Genomic DNA, 22,461 nt, shown 5'->3' with positions numbered 1-22,461 from the left:
ATGGCCACATCCTAATATAGAACTTGTTTCAACTTTGACATATAACATAAAATAAAGATGTGAGAATCGTTTTGGTGAAGTTGATGACAGGTATAGAAGAGAGGGGACCACCTAGGTATTTTCACAGGTGCTATTTAGCTGTGGGAGACTTGGGGACCCGCCATATTGACCAACTGGTCCCCTGCGTGGCCTCCCACTGACCTCCTCGGCTCTCCTGGGTTTTGGTGGGAGGAAAGAGATGTCTGGTGTAGGTGTGACGTGCCCGTGAGTGCTTTGCTCTCTGTCAACCCAGGACTTGTCATTTCTAACTCGTTAGCACCTTGCTCTGCCGACACGGAGCTCTGCCTACTGGCGTTAGGTAAAGCGAGGCTAGGTAAGCGTGCACCCCACATTCAGGGGTCCTGGGGAGACAGGCACACAGCCAGCCTGACAGGTTGTGGCGCGTCCGGGAGTCTAACGCTGACCAGGCCTGTGTGCCTGTCCAGTTCTGAGCGGATGGACCCTCGTGCCTGTGGGGATTCCCGTTTTCCCTGCCCGGTAAAGGGTGTGCCGCCCGCTCGCTCACAGCTGTTTTTTGAGATGTTAGCCCCTGGTGACATTCCATTTATTCTCAGTCACTCAAAATAACCACGTTCCCGGGATAACGTGGTTCTCGGGCAGTGGCTCTCCACTGAGGTCCCCAGACCCGCAGTGTCCCTTCACCTGGCCTGAGTGGGAAGGGCAGGTTCCCGGCTCCACCCCGACCTTCTCAGGGAGCCTGGGGTGGAGCCCAGCCGTCCATGTTTGGAAAACGCCCCCCGGATGACTGAGGCACACGGACATCTGCGAGCCCTTGTCCTGGTCACACGTCAAAGCCATGTGAACGTTACAAAGAGCTGTTTCTGTGGGGAGTGCCACTAGCAACACGGGAAGTTGTGGCTTCATGACTGCATTTCGTTGCTGAATGTTTATTGACTTCTGTTGACAGAGGGATATGTATTTTGCCAGAATGCTTCCATACAAGCATGGGAAGACACAACGCTCTGTCAAAGGGGGACATTCTAGCCGCGTGCTAAGGGGACCGCTTTCTCCACCCGTGTCCCTATGTATTCTTTAAGAGCAGAATTATTTATTCTCTGAGGCATTTGGACGTGGGCACACATCCCTGAGACCCTCGTCGCCACGTCAGTTGGTCTTTACCTTGAGTTCTGCCTCCCTCCATGATTCCAGTCTGCTCTCTTTTCTCCTCACAATCAGGTCATTAGCTCGCGGCTCTGGCCCCTATCTGATAAGTGGCCACCAGTCTTCCTTAGTATATTGTGTAGACAAGTCATTAAAATATCGCTCCAATCTCGTTCTGCCCCAAGTAAAAGCAAACGAGACAAAAGAAACTCCTCCCTCCAGAGGCGGTGTCCCCTCCTGTGTGACGCATCTCTGGGACCTAGTTAGACCCTGTCCTTCCTCCCTTGAACCCTCTGCCCTCCTCATCTTGTCCGTGTGTCCTAGCCGCGCGGAGGTCCGAGAACACATTCACCTCTATTCCGTGCTTTTATTTCCTGATCGGTGGTTCCTCATGTTTAGTTTGGTCTGTGTTTTCAGAGCGTATGATTGTCTGATGAACTGTCAACTTACTCATCTTTCTCAGCTTTGGTGAGACGTGACTGGCAGATGAAACGGTCCACACTGAAGGTGGAAAGCACGATGGTTGGTACCCGTACGTACTGGGGCCTGGGATGCCCATGGTCACACTGATTAATACTTCCTTCCCTTCATGTAGTCACCATTGTTTGTATGTGGGAGAACACGAACTATCTCCTCTTTGAACACAGTTAGTACGTGATGCAAAATTATTAACTGCAGCCAGTGTGCTGGGTAGTAGAGTCCCTGAACTTATTTGTGTTGTACCTGAAAGTTTGTCTTTTGACCCACATCTCCCTTTTTGTAACATGAAAAAATTCTACATGTATAATCTGGAAAACTCAGACTGTGTACAAAATATACAGAAGAAAAGAACGATACAATCTTATTACATAGGAACAATTCCATGACTTATGTTCTTCCTTTGTGTTTCCCACAGTGGTACCATTATTATGTATTCTTTAGATAGTTTTTTAGATAGTGTTTTAGTCAAGTTTAAGTTCATAGCAAAACTGAGAGGAGGATACAGAGATCCCCAGGCAGCCCTGCCCCCACCCATGCTGTCTCCCCATTATCATCACCCCCCCAGTGGTACGTGTGTTACAATAATGACACATCATCATGCCCCAGAGTCCACGGTTTCCACTGGGGTCACTCTTGGTGTCGTACGTTCTGTGGGTTTGGACAGATGTGTAGTGACATGGGTCCACTATTATGGCGTCACACAGAGCTGTCTCTCTGCCCAAACATCCTCTGTGCTCCCCTGTTCAGTCCCCCCCAGACCCCCACTCCCTGACAACCACTGATCTCTTTACTGTCCCCACAGCTCTGCCTTTTCCGGGATGGCACAGAGTCGGAAGCATGCAGTGTGCAGACTTTTCAGATTGGCTTCTCTCACTTAGTCACATGCACCTAAGTTTCCTCCGTGTCTTGTCATGGCTTGATAGCTCGTTTCTGTCTAGTGCTGAATGGCATGCGCTGTCTGGATGGACCCCACTTTATGTACCCATCACCTACTGAGGATGTCTTGCTTGCTGCCAAGTTCTGGCGATTATCAGTAATGACCCCATGCACGTTTGTATGGACATAAGTTTTTAATCCCTTGGGGTAAATATCAGCGAGCATGCCAGCTGGGTCGTACGGTGAGAGAATGCTCGGTTTTATAAGAAACCGCCCCACTTGCTCAAGTGGCTGCAGCGTTGGTGTCCCCGGCAGCGGTGAGTGGGCTCCTGCTGCCCCACCTCCCGGCAGCACTGCTGTCCGTGCTTTAGATTTTCGCTGTTCTGACAGGTGTGCAGTGGTGTCTCGTTGCTGTTCTCATTGGCATTTCCCTGAGGACATGGGACGTGCAGCACCTTTTCATGCGCTTCTTTGGTGAGGTGTCTGTTAAAGATGTTTCCTTTTGCTTTGGTTTAAGAATTCTTTGTATGTTTTAGGTGACGGTTCTTTATCAGACATGTTTTTTACAAGTGTTTTCTCCCAGTCAGTGGTAGGTCTTCTCCTTCTCTTCAAGTGTTCAGTAGTGCTTTCCATAAACATTGGCAGACTATTAAAAGTTTACCTTTTAAATATAATTTCATTGATTCCATAACAGCCTAGTAGGAATGTTCCATGGTTTATTTAATCGTTGCTTTCTGATTGGCAGTGCAGGCTCTATGAGGGAGGGAAGGTCAGAAATATTGACTTAAAGAACATCTCTGCCTATCTCCAATTTACCCGCTATTTTGGTATTAAGATGGATTCTCAGTAGCAAAGTTATTCCATTTAATGTTATAATTACGCAAACAAAAATCACTTGTAATACGTCACTTAGGAGGAACTACACATTATATTTTAATAAACATACTGTCAATCCTTTCTTTGGCAATCATTTTTATATGTAATTGGTTCCATACATATTTTTCTTGATATTTTTCTATTAACATTTAGCATAAGCATTTTACCATGTTGTTACCATTTATAAAAATCATTATAGTGGCTGTGTAACATTTCGGTTAATAGATATCAGTATTTAATCATCTTAATTGCTTATATTTAGTTATTTTGATATCTCTGTTAAAATGATTTTCCAGGAAAATGTTTGTACAAATGTGTCTTTCTGGTTCCTTCATTATTCCTTATAATACTTCCCTAAAAGTGTATCAAAGGGTCCGATCAGTAATTGAAGCTCTTGAAACAGTTTCTGACGTTGTTTAGGGTGGTTATACCATCGCAGGTGGTGTGATTGCTGGTTCAGGGCACCTCTGAGCTCTGAAGATGGTAATGGGTTCATCAGTGCTGAGTGTACAAGGGAAAGCAGTATTTTGTTCTAATTTGCATTTACTTTGATGGGTTGTTTTGGATATTTTCATGTTCATTAGTCATGTGTATTTCTTCTAAAAATTTTCTGCATGTAGTCATTGCCAGTTTCTAAATTATGATCGTGTGTTTTTCCATTTACTGCTAAAGATATTAACCCTTTGTCGATGAAAGTCATGTTAAGAAACAATATGACAATTATTATTTAAGTTCCTACATACTTTAGGGAGTTTTCTCTTCAAAGTCAAATTAAACAGATTGTTGCACTTCAGATATGAAGGGTCTGCTTACAAAGCAGTTGTAGGCCATGGGGCAGGCAAATTAAATTGTATTCTGTAGGTATTCAGAGTCTTGGAATTCCTTTGTGCAAGAGTCGAAAACACAGCCAGCTTTAACCATTAGAAAGAATGAACTCGGAGCCTGGGGAAGTCTGCTGGAGTGTGGGCAAGACTGAAAAGGGGTGGTCGCTTCGAAACTTCCTGGGGTCAGGGACCAAGCAGCGCGTGACCATAGGGCCATACATGGGTCAAGACGCACAGTGGAGACCCACACATTCCAGGTCAGGCTTCGGTAACCGGGTTATCTTGGCCCTGTAAAGTTTCGTTCTATTTATATTTGACTTTCTATACCTCTTTTTAGGTTTTGGGGGTTCTAAATTTGACGTTCTAAATCTCTCACTATTTCTGTGGCCATTTTCCAACCCTTTAAGCATGGAAATTCCCTCCCTTGTAAGACATTAAATAAGCGCTCACCATTACTATACAGAAATATGGTTTGATGTTTTATATTTGATCCTTTAAATCTCTTGGAGTTAATTATGGTATATGTGTATTGTACGCATTTAAATCATTTTCCCCCAAGACGTAGCCAATTGTCTGGAAGCAGAGATACTTACCTGCCTTTGTGAGAGAGACTGAACACACAATCATTCCTTTTCATTTTCTCATCCCTTCTACTTTACAGGCTATTTTCCGTATGAAATACCGTTGTCTGTTTATTCTCTCTGGGTTAGTTCTGTGTGTTTGGGGGTAGGGAGAAGAGACAGAGCAAACCGCATGTTGAATCTCTAGTTATTGTTTTACTGTTTTAAAATATTTTTGTCTGTTTGTTTCTAAAACAATAAGAAAAAATAACAGTAGGCCCTTAGAGTATTCTTGCTTGAATACTAGTTTCAGGAAGTGAATTGCCCCTGCGTGGTTCACGCAGGGCCTGGACTGGAGGACGGGCTGCCAGAGCTGAGGCCTCCACGGCTGAAATGAGTAGAGGAAGCCCCGGGAGACGCTCTCAGCGCCGCCCTGCCAGGAGGGGACGCAGCGCTGGCTGCTGGGCAGTGAGGGAGGAAACCCTGCCTCTAGGTAGCCTGCGAGGTATGAGGGAGACATTCCACACGGAAGGAGTTGGGAGCGAGACACAGGACTAATGTGAGAACAACGGGAACATGCTATTGGACTTAACACAGGAAACCGAAGAAGAAAAATCACAAAACATGCTTCTTGATGGAGCGACTCACATGAAATGCTGTAGGCTTTGAGAACGATCCTCTGTAATTAGAAGGTATGGGCCGAAATCAAATGGAAGCTTTAAAAAACAGAATATCTGTATCTATGTATCTATGTATGTATGCATATAGGTGTCTATCTACCTGCCTACCTGCTTACCTACCTATTGACAGGTAGGTGCCATGGACATAACTGAAAGACAAACATAATTAGGAAAACATTTCTGAATTATATGGAAAAACTTTTAAAACGTTAATATATACAAAACACTATATAAGACAAATGGGGGACACACCAGTAGAAAAATGGACAAATAATGGACACACAGCCCCATCTTCCTAAAACCTAATAAATAGAAATGGAAAAAAAGACGGATGGTGTGAAAGTAATTGCGGTATCTGCAATCATTTTTCACCTTTTAAACCACAGTTGCTTTTGCACCGATCTAATATTTTTCCCTATGAAATTGACAAAACAACTGTGTTTCCGTGATGTGAAGAGCGTGGGGAGACAGTTGACCTTGAACATGGGTGACACAAGTGAGAGACGGTACACAGTTTTCCAGAGGGCAACATGGCAGGCAGTCTCAAACTTTACAATATTTATACATGTTGAGCGTTCTTTAGCATTTCCAGGAGTTTCCATATGAGAAAAATCAACATTACGCATAAAGCTTCTTTTAAAGTGTTGCTTGTAATAATGACTAATTTAAAACAACCTAAATTTCCAGCAGTAGTGATGGTTTAGTGGTTGATTAATCTGTACATAATAATCTTAACAAACCACTACCCTGCGTGTCTTGAGGGATTAATGACAGAGAGAAATATTCCTGATACAACATTAAATTGGAAGGACGAAAGCAATTTACACACAGCGTGAGCCCCACGCATAATCATGTGTGCATAAGTGTGTGTGAGCGTGTGTGTGTGTGTCTGGAGTGTGAGTGTGTATGGCAGAGAGTGTGAGGGTTAGGAAAGATGTTGGTGAGTATGTTTGTGGGTTTGGGCAGCTATCGGAATGTGAAGACTGGTGTGTGTGTGTGTGTGTGTGTGTGTGTGTGTGTGTGTGTGTGTGTATGTTTGGGGTGTGTGTATGGGTTTTTGGACACGTGTGTGTGTGTGTGGGTGTTCGCATGTTCCCCAGATACACAAAGAAGAAAACATCCAAAGCCAGAAGACTGAACCAAGCATCAGAGCTATGCTCAGCTAGGCAAGGTTGATTTTCTTAATTACGTTTGTTTCCAGTGAGTCTTTTTTCATGCATTTGTGTGTAGTCATGTATTCCACTGTACTTACAGAAAGATGGCTACAACTAATCAAAACAAAAATATTTTTGGTAATTAAAAAGTATCTCTAAGGATTATAAATAACCCCCAATTCCAATAAATATGGTGATAAATTCTACTTAATATGGTTAAAGTGATAAACTGGATGAGTTTTTTGGGGGGATGAATTTTAAGAGCAGAAAATGGACAAGCAGCGATTTGTATACGTTTTCACTGCGCTGCCGATACACTCCATGTGAAGTGGGACGTTTTAATTTGAGCTAAATAATGTTAGTGTGAGCTGCTCTGTTTTCTCTCGCACTGCATTTTTATCCACTTTACACATATAAACTATAGCTTATGGATGTTTCACATTAAAGCTACTTCAGTTATAAATTATGTGCTTTCAAAATGTATTTTTGATTTGAAAGAAAGCCTTTATGCCTCGGTGTGAAATGAAAGCTAGTATTTCAAATATTTAAACAGGTGCTCGTTGTTGGTAAGTCATTTGAAGTGTTAGTCAGGATTTATTTAACACCTCACTCAGGAAACAACTGAAAAGATCAGAGGTTAATCTAATCCTTTAGGCCCAGACGTGCTCCAATTGTGTTCAGAGATGTTAATGGGTGTTCTGGAAAAAATCACAAAATTAAAGGTTGTGCGGTCAAAAAAGGTTCGGAAATGCTGTCTGTTCTCATCCTGCCGTGTTGATTTTCAGTTCATATTAGCTCTGAGGTCTCAGAAAGAAACCTATTTAGCTTTGCTTAATTTAGCATTTCCCACATAACGTACATTTGACTGTGGAACTCTGTTTCTTCTTTTTCTTTTTTTCCACGGATTGCCTAGGAACATGTCAAGAAAGTAGAGTTCTATAACGTGAGAAATGGGTGCCTAATTCTGTAGTTCAAGCGCTATAAGAGATTTCTTTTCGGGTCAGAATAGTTGCTTCCAGTCGTCTTGTACAGTTGATTCATTCAGATCATCATAAAAGTAAGAACAAATTGAGGTAGTAAATAGTAGTTTGGGATGAAGTCATCCAAATTTATTTCTAAGCACTTGTTGCCCAAAAGGCATAGTTGATGATTTACATAAACTACCTCAATAAAAATCCTTTTGCAAGCAATACACATGAACATGTTAGGATAAGGTAAGTACTGGTGAAGAGAAATCAAGCAAAAGATGTTTGCTGAGTTGGTAGCTATTTTTAATGCTACACCGTGTCCTTCCTCCGTGGTTATGCATATCTTCCTCAGAGCCCGATTCACGCTCGCATTGTCCAGCATCTTGTGTTAAATCTTGAAGAACAACGACGACAAAAGCCCCGTTTATTTGTAGCCCAGAGATGGTGCACGGTGAGAACAGACCGATTTCCCCTCACTAAGACCTACAGCGTTTGGTGCACAGAGCCAACGCGCGTGTTTTCACGTCTTGAGACTTCTCTCCATCAGGCCATGACAGCACCCCCCTCCCAGCCCTGCCGCTGCCCCACGTCTCATCCTTCCTGCCCAGCCCCTCAGGAATCTGTCCCATGACTTCTCCTGCCCCAGCCCGGGCACCTTGGGACCCTGTGCCTCTGTCCTGTTTCTAGAGCTCATCCCCACCGTCTGCGACTGTCAGAGTCTCTCGGGTGTCAGGTCCATCACAAAGGCCGTCCTTCTGGCAAAACATGTTCTGATTGTCTCAAAATTCAGTTAACTAATCTCTTTCTGATGCGGAAATTAATGTTTTTCTAAAGTCTCTCACCTCCAGTTGATTGCAAGCTCCTTGAAAGGAAGCCCCTTATCACCTACATGCATTTCCTCCCCAAACCTGGTGTGCGAGGAGAGGGCAGCTGTGGGGTGTCTGTTAGGTGGACACCTCAGCTCTGGCCTCCTGTGGTCGCTCTGTCCTAAGAACAAAATGTTACTTGGGCACGATTAGCTCTCTCAGCGATTTTATCAAGACAGGGTATGTTTAAAACACATGAAGCAAGGTCATGGTTTTCGTCTTTAAACAGAACGAACAAATCTATAGAAAGGTGGGTGTTTTGCAGGCCTTTCCAGACCCTCCGAGAGCCTCCGGGGAAGAAATAGGCAAGTTGGTTTGTATTTGGTGAAAGGCCTCTTACTGCCTGAGTGACATATGGGGTGAAAGTGTCAAAAATAAGGAAAACTACTCTTTTCTTCACTTTCTTTCTGGGTTTTGTTAATTAGTGGTAGAACTCTTTAATTTATCCCCAGATGTTTCACTCTTGTGTATTATTTTGCATTTCTTTGCATTGTTTCTTTGGAGGGTTACTTCAGTTCATCCTGTCGACTGATTATGTTTTATTGTAGTTGGCAGGGATTATTACTTTTTTTTATCCAAGGGATTATTTTTCTCATATTTTTGTGTGTATGTGTGAATTTTCTTCTCTCTGTGGATTTTAATTATAAGGGGTTTGTTTTGTTTTTCACATTTTTCTCTGTGTCTGGTTTCTCTGTGATTTTTTTGTAAATATTATGTTGTTTGCTTTTTCCCAATTCTCAACCTGGAGGTTTTCTTCGGTTATCTGGTGACTTTTACCTGTCCGTACCTGCGAAGACTGCAGTACGACAAGCCTCCTGAGTGCCAAGGCCAGACCTGTCAGTGGGGGCCTCGCTGCACAGGTCCTGTAGCCATCTGCCCCCTCGCCCTCAGCGTTCACAGAGGTTTGGTTTGGTGTTTCATTTCTCTGCAGAAATCGCCCTGCCGCGCGGCCCAGGAGGGAAAGGGGCAGGGCCTGGCCCTTCAGGGTGCCACTCAGAGCTGCCACTCAGCTTCTCCAGGAATCACTGGAGTGCGGAGGGCGGCACCCCAGCTCCCCACAGAGAGCCTGGGTGGCGTGTTTGCTTAGGAGAGGGCGACTTCTCCAAGTGTGCGGAAACTGGGTCAGGCGGGGGGCTTCCCAACTTTTGGATCATTTATTTTTTTTGGGGGGAGGGGTCAGAGTGGGAAGAAAGGAGTATCAGTGAATACTGTGTTTCCCCGAAAATAAGACCTAGCTGGACAATCAGCTTTAATGTGTCTTTTGGAGCAAAAATTAATGTAAGACCCAGTCTTATTATATATATTATGTTATATTATGTTACATTATATTATTATATTATAAAGACCTGGTCTTATATTATAGTAAAATAAGGTCGGGTCTTATATTAATTTTGCTCCAAAAGACACATTAGAGCTGATGGTCCGGCTACGTCTTATTTTCCGGAAACACGGTAGGAAGAGAAAGAACGATCCGATTTCTTTTCCAATCTGACTCGTATTGGTCAAAACTCTTCTAAGTGATTACACCCTTTCCTAGACGGCTTTTCTTTGGTCTGTAGTGATCAGGCTGATACAAACCTCAGGTCACAAAGCTGAGAGAAACCGCTTGCAGGGTTAGGACTTGGAAAGGCGCGCAGTCCCGGTCTGTCGGGGTGCTCGTACCGCAGATTGCTTTCCTGTCTCTGCTGGGAATTGTGGGAAGTCACACGACAGGTGTGAGCGCCAGTGTGGGTGGCGAGTGTGTGTCGTCTGGACCCACCTTGCCACTGGCATCGTCTACTCCCTCCCCCTAAATGTCAGTGTTACCTGTTTTGTGGGATGTGTTTCTGTGAGCAACATTACATGTTGCATGAGGTGGAAGGATTTTAAAATGAACAGAGGGCTCTTTTCCTCGCTGTCAAGTAGCTTGGAACTGCAGCATCGGCCCATGTCAAATTTTAATTTGCAATATGTATCAAGTCGACATAAGATGTTAAGTTAAACCCAGACAAGCAACGTGTCAGAGTCCACGTGGGAGACCTTACCAGTGTCCGCTGGGTCAGTGACTCACGGCATCGCTGCAGAAGCACGGCACTCAGGACGTGTCGTCAGGACGAGGACCGTCCCTGACAGCAGTTAAAGGGCATTGTTTTGGGCAATCTGTGGAAATCGTGAGGCTGGCCTACGTGGTCCTGCGTACGGTCGTGTGACGTGCATTGACTGTCCTAGACTGGCGCCCCTTGGCCAGAGGCCTTCCTTTCCGGTCCTCGCACACTCCGCGATGCGGGTTGCGATGGACAGGCTGTCGCACAGCCGAGGGGCTTCAAGCCCCAGTAGCAGCTCTGCCCTGAGACAGATCTGTGAGAGAAGCAGGGCTCCGCCCGGGCAGCTGTGTCTGCAGCCGCTGCTCCGGGGCGCTGTCAGCGGGCGCATGTCACTCCCGTGCCTGGACTTTGGTGCCAGCCTCTCGGCTGGGACTCTCGGTGACACTGTCGCTGGGGACACCTGGCTGTGGCCTGTGCGTGTGGCCGGGGCTGCCTTCCCACGCGGCAGCTGGGCTCTGAGAGAGCCGGCAGACGCCGTGTCACCTTTCCTCAAGCCCTCAGGTCCTCTTGATGAAAAGTAGGTGCTGAGACCAGTGGTGACCAAGTGGAGGGGACATTAGGCCCCTCCTATGAGGGGATGTCAACGAATTGGCCCCGTGCCTCTGGGTGTCGGTGCCGCTGTGTTCGGCCTCTTTCCTACGAGCCTCTTTCTCCTGTGCAAGTTTCCCTTTAGATTAGTTCACGTGCCTCCCTATCCTCGAAACGTCAGGGAGGTCCTTTAGTTACACGTTCACAACACCCCGTGTTCCCTTGAAAGCACTTGTCACAATCTGAAGTGACATGTATTTAGTATTGGCCTTCCCAGCTCCAGGAGACCCAGCCCTGCTCCTGGGCTGTCACCGCCGGGACCCTGAGGCCTGGCCGCCAACCTGGGCGTCAGGTTTTCAGAAATATTTGGAGCTGGGGCAGCACAAGTGGCATTTTGCTTCAGCCCCTTCTTCCTTCGAGGGCCCCGGAATACTTCCTCTGACCTTTGAGAACCCTTAATTAAGTTCCACTCTGCCCTGAAGCACATGTTTTCTTAAGACACAGGTAATCCTCCTGGGGAAAGAAAAATAAAGTCTTCGTGTAACATAGCATTTAATATTTTAAGTACCTTAATTATAATAGACATTAAACTCTCTCATACTGTGCTTTTCCCCTAAAAAGAAAGTTTCACGTTTCCAAGGACTATATTCCCTCGGGGGCAAAGGATGCTTCCAAGACTTTGGGGCGCAGGACGGCCCCGGCGGGAGGCAGCTGTCTGCGCGAGCGCCCGGCGCTCGGCGGGAAAGCGTGTCTTGTTGCTTTTGCGTGTTGTCCCCCCTGCCCGCTGTCTTCTGGGGTTCTGGCGGGTGTACCATCCCCGCTAGCTCTCCTCCCTCATTTAAACTTACCTGCAAAGTCCGTGCTTCTGAAACCTGTGTACTGCTGAGCTGGGAAGATCAAATCTCTTCCCTCACCGTTTGTTCGGGAGCAGTGAGAAAGGGACGGGACACCCCGTCCCCTGTGCCTTTGGAGAAGTTGTGCTTTAAGAGAACTGTGATCGTTTCCAGCCTGCTCCTTTCTCCCTGTGACTGACTGACAGCCGTGGACCCTGCCGGACAGAGAGCAATGGTCATCGCGTGCTTACCGGCTCTTCAGTTTGCATTTCATATTTTGTTCTTTCAGCAAAATGCCCAGGGAGGAGGTTTAGCTGTGGGATGAGACAGCTGCTTCCTGCCCTCTCGGGGCTTCTGCTCGTCGCCCTGTGTCTGCAGGACGCAGCCGGCTCCTGGCGCACGAGGCCCATGGCCTGTTGGGGTATGTGGAGACGCACGTCCTTGCCCTGCGGCCCTTCTCCACGCACTTCCTCCTCTGCGAGGTGCGTCCCAGGGCCACCGCCCCGGCTCTCATGGTGTCACGGCCAGTGGAGGAAGGGTGGACACCGCAGGCCTCTGGCATGTCCAGTGCCAGCTCTGGGGGTGCCACTTACACGAATGCCAGCAGCTTCCTGGAGCGGTTTCCAGTAGTAAGTCCACGCTGGTGTTTATCTGCGGGTGTGAGGACGGGAGGTGGACTCTGAAAAGGCAGAGATGGAAACTGCTCCGTGCTTTCCTGCCAGTGCCCCAAACCATCATTCGTGTCTTCCCTCGTCCATGTTTCCTGGACCTTCCCCAGGCGTGCCTGGAGGTTACTCACACGTGCTGTGTTTGCAATGAACTTGTATCTGGGCCCTGGACACCTCGGTGGGGCCTCGTGTGTGCTGGGGGAGGTGGGTTTGAAAACCTGGCAGCAGATGCAGGTGCAGAAACAGCCAAAGATCACGGCATGCTTTCAGCTGTGAGATCGCCCGGGCGTTGGTGCATGGGGGCCCCACTCACCAGCCCTCGCGGCTCTGTCACTCAAGCTCAGAAAATGTGCCAGGAACTGTGCTTGGCGTCATGTCTGCCACGTGCAACGAGATGCATGAAGGTAAAGACCAAATCTGTAAATGAACGAAGCCGCCCTGTCGTGACCTGGGGAGCTCCAAGGGGCGGGAGCAGGAGGCCACAGGGCGGTAAAGTGGAGGCAGGGCAGGTTTCTTCGAAGGAGCCTCATTTGAACTGACACTGACAGGGTGACCAGAAGCGTTTGTCCAGCTCGTACACAGGAAAAGTGAATGCAGTGCCCAAAGCAGGGAGGAATTTGGGTTGTTTCAGGAACACAAAGAAGGTCCACACGCCTGGAATGTCAGCAGAGGGGCTGAGGAAAGGTGCCGATTCACCGGTGGCCGTGCAGGGACGTGAGGCCACAGGAAGGAGGAAGGAGTTTGAATTTTGTATTGTCACTGGGTAGTGCTGAGGGGTTGCCATCGGATGAACCACGTTCCTTTCTCTACATTTAAAAAGGACAACTCGTATCACTCTGCACCCCGTAGGATGGCTACTGTAAGAAGCAGAAAATAGCAAGTGTTGGCGAAGAAATGGAGACGTTGGGCCCCGCGCGTGGTACCTGTAGCGGCGTCTGGAAAATGGCACGTTAGCACCTCACAAACATACCTGGAATCACCGCCACGTTGGCTGATTCTGCTTGTAGATCTACCCCCGGAACAGAGGGCAGGGAACACACAGGTATCTGCAGACCAGCACCGAGAACAGGACTGTTGGCAACACCTAGTCGATGGGCACGGCCCGGTGCCCACTGACAGAGCCATGGGCCAGCGCATGAGACATGCGTGCAAGAGTGTGGTTGCCCCGTAACCCTGTACTGGTGCATCTGGGACCTGGAGGAACCCCGGAAACACCCGACTGGTGTCCGCCAGACCCAGAAGGACGCAGTGCAGCTGTGATCCCACGTGCACAGGTGCCGAGCGCCGTCACGCTCAGCGACAGGACGCAGATGGTGTCTCCAGGGCTGGGAGGCGAGGGGAAGGGGTCGGGGCGTGGCTTCCCATCTGGAAAGATGAAGACGGTCCGGGGGTGGATGGCGGTGATGGATGTGTAACCATGCAGATGCGCATAGTGCCACGAAGGCCCGGTTCAGCCGCGTAAAAATGGTTCAAATGGCTCCTGCTCTAGGATTCACAGATTTCACCGCAATAATAATGATGAAACCAAGACAACTCTCACGAGTGGAGCGAGGACACAGAACAGTGGCAAGCTGGAAGTGTGGAGGCCGGTGGAGCCTTCTGCCTCTCGGTGGGGGCCATGGTGCCTGAGACAGAGGGTGGCAGCAGAGACGGGAGTGTGCGTCCGGGTAGGAAGCTGCGACTGATGAGGGGTTCGCAAGCAGGACGTGGGCAGGGAGAATGCAGGGTGACGCGGGTAGTTCTGGCCTAAGCAGCAGTGAGAGCAGAGTGTGGGCTTGGGGCGATCGGGGCACAGGGTTATGTTGGCCTGTCGTCAGCGTGGAGACGGTGTTTCAGCCGTTGGTGCCAGACGAGAGGCCCAAGGAGGTGTGGCCACAGCTGACGGGCAGCATCTGGGCAGCGGTGAGCAAGTGCCTGGACGAGCTGGGGAAGTGGCGAGGGCACAGCCGCGGGTTCCAGGAGGAACATCGTGGGCACAGGGCGCCCCGTGCAGGCAGGGCATTTGGCCCTGGCGACGCCAGAAGCCAAGCTCCAACTCCTGGCGCCCACAGCTCGGGGCCTTCGTGACGTCAAGTGGGGTGGTCTCCTTGCCTGAAGACTGGACGCTCTCAGTGGTTCTCTCAGTGGTTGTGGGAAGCTTCGCAGACGTCTGCCCCTTCGTTGTGAACTGTGAAATGGTCCCAGGACTCCCCAGGACACAGACAGGCAGGCAGACCAGGGTAACAGATCATCCGCTCTCGTTGCACGACTGATCCCTCTTCTTACCCCGGTGTGTCCTGGGGCGAGGTGCTTAAGCTTTCTGGGGTTTTCTTCTGTCATTTATAAGACAGACATAATAATGTTTAACTGTCAACTTGTTAGAGGATTAAAGTTAATGCCTGTGAGTCTTCTGGTCCCCGGTGGGACTGGAGAGAGGGGGCAGCTGCTCTTGTCATGCGGTCTGCTGGGGGTGGGCTGGACGGTCTGAGAACCGATCCCACGGAGCCACGTGACCAAATCCTGACCGACCTGGAAGCCATTCTAAGGAATTCATTCTCCAGAAGCTCAGAGCTTCAGCTGGGCCGGGCAGAAAGGACGAGCTTGGGAACTGGCCCCATCAGAACGGATTGTATGGATAGCAATAAACTGTCCGCGTGTCCCGTCCATCAGGAGAGCAGTGTGCCGCCTGGACAGAAGGATGAATTTAAGGAGGTGGCTTCCTGTTTAAAAATGCAGCAGTTTTCTTTTTACGAGATCAAGGTGATCGCCTCACCTTGGATACCTCCAGCAATCAATGCTTTAACATTCACCCTCTTTTACTTATAGTTATATTCATGAGCAGGTGTGCTAAACATTATGCATGTAATAAAACATCAAAATAGAAATGCCAAGATTTAAAAATGACATAAAATTAAAAAATATTTTTTGTGTTTTATTAACCGTATTTATTTTGGTCTTCTCACAACTGTTATTAATCATTATCTTGGAGAGTTCTGTGACTGTCTTCGTTATTCCAAAAATGTTGATTTAACAGTTTGAAACACAACAATTTCAAGATCCATTTATTTCTAATCTTAAACGTGGCCATCGCCAAAAATGCCATTGTACGCGGGTATGTCACCCAACTGGAAAAGTTACGTCATTTGTCATCTACCGGTGACAAATGTGAGCTTCAGCCTCTGATCCCACTGTCTGTTATGCAAAGGTTCCTGGTAAATTTCCGTATCCCTCCCCGGTGCCTGTCAATTGTTCCTGAAAATAAATCAGAAGGTGTTGCATTTTCTTATCTTTAACAAATGGGCTTAAAACCCACTGCAGTTACTCTGCATTGGGTTATGTGACAGGTGGAAAATTCTGGTGCTGGAGGTTTAAAGTAGGCAATTATGAGAGCATTTTAATAGCTGATGCCTTTCTATCCCTTTGAATGGAAAGTCGTGTGATCACGGAAACATTTTCAAGCGTGCCTCTCTGCCCCGGTCACCTTTCCTTCAAAAGCAGTTTCTTTCTCCGGCGTTGCTAAAACACCTGTGTCTTGGTGAGACAGGTTAAACGTTCTTTTTCTTCATACTCTCAAACTAGCTGTCAAGGGATAGCAGACTCTTTGCAGCTACTTGTCTTTACAGAAAAGGGCAACATTGTCGTTGTTTTGTAAAAGAAATGCGTAACTTACTTACGGGTGGCAGCTTTTTAAGCACTTTGTCATGAGATGACCAGGAAGCGTCTCAAACACACACAATATTTTTTCGTCGGTCATTCCCCATCAGTCACGAAGTATTATAATGTTTCTACTTTTTAAGATGACGGAATCAGAAACTCCATTTAATCCGGACGACATACAGAAAACAGCTGCGTGTTGTGAGCTGCCTGGGTCACGTAACGATTGCAGGTGACACTCCAAAGTCCTCCCCGCCGCCCCGGGGTCTCCACCTCCTCCCTCGGACACCTGGTGGGACATGGGTGACACTGCCCAGGTGAGGGCCCAGTCTCCGTCTGTACACTGAGTGAAGTGAGCTTCACCTCTTCCCGCTCCTCAGATGTGTGTTCCTGCAGACACACGAGGGTGGCGCCGTATGTGAAAAACTGGGGACGGTATCCACCTGCACTTTGAAGACCCTAATTGAGGTTAATTTCCTCATCGTTTTTGCTGTTGCTGACACTCATCTGCCCCCAGGAAATACAGGCGGGCGAGTCATCCACCATCCCCATGATTCAGGCCCCAGCTCAAGCCTTTGAGTAAGTGCCCCGTGCGCCACAGGCCACAGGCCCAGATGTGACGCGGGGATCACGGCTGACGTGAAGTGGCAGCACACGGATGGTTATTCCAAGTACTTACTGTTTCGGGGGTCGCCTCTATCCACCTCAGAAACCCGGGGACCGTGGGGTGACCTGCGAGCGCTCAGTGTCGGTGGAGTTTTGTCCTTGGGGTTTTGGGACATCCACCTTTAAAAGCCCAGCGGACACTTAGGAAAGACCAGGGCGGCGGATAAGGAGGCTGCACCGTAATCCTCTCACTTTGCAGCGCCGTGACTAGCGAGTGATGGGGTCCCCACGGAGCGCTGCTGGGTTTGGGGAGGTGTTGTTCGTTGTTTATCACTGGGGTTCAGCCCTTACTGTTTGCGGGGTTTGCCCTCAGGGGCTAAGTTCCAATGACAGTTTGCTCTTATGCTGGATGACAAAACTCTCCCTGGCCTTTGCACCCTAACGCGTGAGTTTCTGTCATAATTGGAGAGGTTCCTGTTAAGGTGAAGGACCCGCCTCCTGACCACGACAGCTGTCGCCTGCGTCCCGGCTGTCCCCATGGCAGTTGTCTCCGGGTCGCTGAGATGTTCACTGGAACAGCTTTGGCTGCCCACCGCTGTGTGCTTATCTAGGAAGCCATTTCAATAGACACCATAGACAGTAAAGGTCGAAAGGAATGGAGTTTGTATCTGTGATTTCATGCCCAGTCCAGACCCGGTGGGGATGGTGGTGACTTAGGGACGTTGGAATGATCAGAAATGCTAATTTCTGCCCTGTTAACGTATCCTAGGAATGTTCTGTGACCAATTCTGAATGGCTGCTCCCACTCCAGTTTAATTAATCAGTGTGGCTAACAGGTAGTGAGATTCACAGTTATAGTCGCTGCAGACCAGAAATGTTTAGGCCCACAGCCCACCATTCTTTGTGACCAGTGAATTCATCGTCTTTCAAGGGAAAACGTCCTTATGCTTTTACTAGCTCTGCTGATGACGCCACAAAATAGAGGGTACTTACTTTAGTTGTCAGTTTTAGTCAGTGACAGCATTTAACAAATGCATTTAGAAGTCACCCTGGAAATGGAAGACAGTCTTTTGTGGCATGGGGAACTTACCAATTAAAAAGGCATCCTTTCAGTCACATTTTATCAAAACATCAGTTATACCAGAATATGATGCTATTATAGATTTATTTTTGTTAGTAAATATGTTAAAATTTAACATGAAGTCAGTAGCTTTTAGAAACGATGTCCCCAAATAATAAAACATGCAATTGTGTAAATGGAAGTGCTGTCCCTGAGTCAGTGCTGAGAACATACACCGTCACCTCCCTTTCCCCTTACTGAGCACCGTGACCTGGTCCCATGGCCCCTGGGAGCGTGGGACGTCGGTGGCCGCACCGCACGCTCCTGGGACTAAGCCGCTGAACCACCGGCCTCAGAGACAGGCTTCGCGGCCGGGCAGCCACACTTCAGGTAAAACGGAATCCCAAACCCTTCCTCTCTGTTCTGTGCCTTCTCAAATGCATTCCTTCCTGGCCTAACAAGTTCCTTAGTGTAATCATTTATTTATTTTTGAGCATCACTGTGAGATGGTCTTCCTGGATGTGGGGTCCGGTCGCATTTGTGGTTCTCCCTCGGTCACAGCCGCGGTACCTTAACTTTACCTGAAGGCATAGACGAGCCTATTAGCTTTGACCATGGGACACATTTACTCCTCTGGGTGTTAGCACCAGCCCAGAGACGGCATAAGAAATATCGTTTAAAGGCTTTCTGATTACCTTTGCCAGTCGTCACGGGACCCGCTTAGCGTCTCTTGTTGTGGATACTCGCGTCCAGGGTGTCACCCCGGTAGGTATGTGGGTGTGGACAGCTGACCCCCTTAATACAGCTGCTCACAACAAGGTTCCATAAAGCGTGAGTGACCCAGACCTTCTTTCTTCACGGGTGTCCTGAAAGCGCGTGCTGCTGCTGCCCCTTCACGCTGCCGCCCAGGGAAGGCGTGTCTGCCGGCTGGGGGTTTACCTCTCAGTGGGTGTCTCTTCTCGCCTGCAGAGAACGGGCCCTTCCAGCAGTTCCTCCACGGGAAGTGGTTTTCACGCATGGAAGGCGCAGGCGTCTGGGTGCGCGGCGTGAAGCAGGCAGTGAAGGTCAGGGTTAGATTTTGTTGGCCTGTCTGAGGTTTTATAGTCGGTTGTCCCAGGGATGAGGCGATGGGCTAGGGCCCAAGGAGTCAGGTTGCACCGCGAGGAAACTGCTTTGTGTCTCAGTATTTTTCCAGTGCTCTCATGTGCACGTCCACCCAGGGAGCAAAGCAAAGGCACCCAAACCAGAGCAAGCTTGTGGGGCTCATTGCATGTCCCCTTTCTGTTTCGGAACTGGGGGTGGGGGTGTCGAAGCAGCATGTGACTCTTTACACTTGTGGTTTGTCTCCCTCACCGCTCAGCCAACTTAAATCTCACCTGCTCCTCAGTCTTGCGTCACCCCGGGGACAGACCTTACTTTGAGCAGGAGCCATTTCACAAATTCAGAGCAATTAGCACAAAATATGACTCACTGAGCGAGTTATGCTGGTGGATTTGTATATTCTCAACTCTCCCATCAGCCCTGCACATTCGACAGCATTTCTCCCAGGTCCACACTGGGAGAACATGTCCCGTAACTGCCCACTACGTGCATCTGGAACGCGGGAAAAATATCGAGGCGCAAACCGTCAAGAGGCAATTTGGTATTTTTAGTCTCCCAAGAGAAGCAGGATTTTAAAACGATGTTGAAAACAGGGTCTGTTTCCAGTAGCAGTGTGTGGCTGAATGCCTGTGGTCCGGACTGGAGGGGCCAGGGTACCTTCAGTATTGGCCTGTGGACTTATTTACGTTTGTATCAAATGCCATACGTTAGCAACTCAGTAGGAGACTCAGAGGAAAGGTGTCCCTCCCTCTCCGTCACTTCTGTCACGTCCCGATTTCCCAGGCTTCTGTCGTGCTCTCCTGGAGGATGACGGAGCACACAGCCTGCCAGCCCTGCTCCACGTGTGCCACACAAGGTTTGCATTCCGCAGAACAGAAGGCGCCCACCGACGCCAGGGCCTGGGATCACTCCCGACCAGGTGCGTGTGCCGGGCCCTCACTCACTGGTACCTGCGGTCAGCGTTCACACGCGGTGGGCATGGCCACCTGCTTGTCCGCCTCTGACATGACTGTGCGTCCAGCGTGACCTGGCTGGTTCCTGTCACCATGCTGACCAGCCTGGTGTCCTGCAAGCAGCCTTAACCTGTTAATTAGAGCGATTGGGTTCCGATCTCTTTTTCCATCTTACCAAAAACAACCGGACTCACAGAATTCTGTGCTCTCAGCAGGTTAAAGGAGGTGGCCTAAAGCAGAAGCAAACTTGGGAGAGGGTAGCCCCTTGGGTGAACGGATTATCTGAGCGGGCGTTTGTTCTCGTGCAGCGTCCACGTTGAGTGTTAGTGTGTACGGAAGCCTTAGGGTCCTGTTATAGCGTCGCTGCGGGTGGGCTGGCTGCTCTGTACACTGACCTGGACGACGGCCGTCTCGGCGTTCTCGCTTCAGTGAGGGGTGCACTGAGGGCGCGTTGGTGTCACGCTGTGACTTGGTACTGAGATAGTCATGCTCAACTCGCCGCTTTGTGTGGAAAGATACTTCGCAGGTGGCAGCTGAGAATTGCCCCTGGCCAGGGCGTGAGGGTGTTGCACGCGGTTTCTTTATTCACAGATGACAGTGACACTAAGATGGTCCAGTCCTGGTGACCCACAAGGCTAATGACATTGATGTATCAGCCAAAAGGCCCAATTCTGACTGCAGAATGGTAGCTCTCGTAGCTAAACTGATAGTTTACAATAAAAAAGAATTACTCACTTCTTAATCATGGGGAAAAACAGCTTTTCATGGGAAATGACATAACATAAAAGAGACCTGGAGGGAAAATCACCATTCATTTTTTTTATTATTCCAACTCATTTGTTTGACACGCTAAGGCATAAATCAAATATTTATTTTTTAAAACATGCTGTTTTTTATGTACTTAAAATAATATACTTTATAGGCTTTCTATTTGTCTATAAATCACAGGGTTTATTATTAATGGTTTTCTCTTTACTCATCAACGTGATTGCCAGTAGCTTAGCACCGTGAGTAACCTAGCAACAAGTCAGCTCTCCCACAAGTAAGAAATGAATGCAGATGAAGTGTTATGGAAAAGAGTTCCATTTCAGAAAATACGTGTGTGTATACTACAGAAAATCCAGATGAAATCTCATTTGGGGGAAGTTGCATGACAGTAGCGATTGAATTTCCTGGTAAATAATCCATTGGCAGTGAAATCTTGTCTCCTTCATTAAGAAGAAACATGAAACCTGTTTCCGACCGCACTGCTGTTGGCCAGGTGACTCAGGACGCATGTCCCCTGGCTGCCTCCTCACTCCAGATCAGGTGAGGTGAGCGTCTGGGCAGGGCGGCGCTGGGGTGGCCGGGTTTACTGGGTGCCGTCCCCACAATAAGCCTTCCTGGCCGCGATGCCCTGCTGATTGCTTACGTGCCTTTAGGACAAACATTCTAGTTTATCTTCTAGGCCTAGTGCATACAGTGCTGCCTTTCTGAGGTGATCAGTGTCCTGGAAATGCCTCAAATGTTCCCACTCGTGTTTCACACGTTAAGATGTTGATGTATTCAATATGGGTTTCTTTGGGTGAGACTTAACTTCTGTAATCGCTGTTTATTTTCGTGGAGAAACATAGCTCTCCTGCATTTCCGTTGTGGGCGTGTGTCAGGCACTGGGGAAAGCTGCAGCCTCAGGGCTCTACTGTTTCGGTAATGAATAGACAGACGTGGGGAGCGGAAGTTCTGCTGAACGAATGGCTTCCATTAAATGGCACCGCTGCCATTCTGTGCCCGAGGCACAGTCGGTCGGGCAGGCCACTGCACTTGAGGAAATCTTGGAGCCCTGTGGAAGGCTGAGATAAGGGGCAGCAGGATGGGGTGTGCACTGAACGTTTGTGCATTTAAAACGAATGTAAACCCAGAAAGCATTTGCTCTCTGGTAAAGACTGTTTGTCCCAGATACCACACGTTGGGGGCACTTTTAAAATCTAACCTAATGACTCTGAAATGTGGCTGTAATCACGCCTGGGATATGAGACTAACTCTGCCATCTCTGTCTCACTATCCTCCCCAATTGCTCTTCCCTGGCAAAGAGGACAGAAAAATCATGAGAGTCTTAGAGACAGGGCGAAACCTACTTAAGATCATCAATTTCATCTGTGTGTGGATTGAAGTGAATCATCTTAAATATGAAAGAATAGTCTTTGCATGAGCAGTGGTTACCTACCTTTGAGGACATGGAGTGACAATTGGGTAGACCAGTTGCATAGAATTTGTACCCAAAATGTCGTGACAGATGGTCTGCCTGTGAGCATGCTCTCTTCCCAGCTGTGGTCGCTGGTCAGTTGTTCCAGAAAAGGGCAGTTTAGAGGCGACACATGCCGTGAACGCCCCCTTGCAGCGTGGATGTGTCGGTGGCTTCAGGTGTGGGAGAGGACCGTCCTTTGACTTGGGAAGCTGACTTCCTCGAGGGCGGAGTGAGCTCGTGGCTGTGTCCAGTGCTGCAGTGCCTCGTGAACCGCGAGCTTGCAAGTGCTGATGCTTCTGTTTTTCTCAGTTAGTCTTTGTCGGAAT

The 22,461-nt window shown here is 48.4% G+C and overlaps 1 protein-coding gene across 2 annotated transcripts in view; it reads left to right on the top strand.

Moving 5' to 3' along the window:
* MMP16 (matrix metallopeptidase 16) overlaps positions 1–22,461 on the top strand; it is a 154,393-nt gene that overhangs the window by 53,557 nt on the left and 78,375 nt on the right. The window contains exon 1 of one of the 2 annotated variants that reach the window (XM_081070078.1): positions 21,154–21,219. The exons of the other annotated variant lie outside the window; for it this stretch is intronic. Coding sequence (XP_080926204.1) covers positions 21,187–21,219 — 33 coding nt within the window. The 5' untranslated portion in view covers positions 21,154–21,186. Of the gene's footprint in view, positions 1–21,153; positions 21,220–22,461 lie in introns of those variants that run through there. 2 annotated transcript variants of the gene reach the window in all.

The sequence above is a fragment of the Rhinolophus hipposideros genome (genome assembly GCF_964194185.1).
Source record: "Rhinolophus hipposideros genome assembly, chromosome: 13".
NCBI classification, from domain to species: domain Eukaryota; kingdom Metazoa; phylum Chordata; class Mammalia; order Chiroptera; family Rhinolophidae; genus Rhinolophus; species Rhinolophus hipposideros.
Note: the sequence above shows the minus strand (reverse complement) of the source record. Positions and strands in the feature narration are given on the sequence as shown.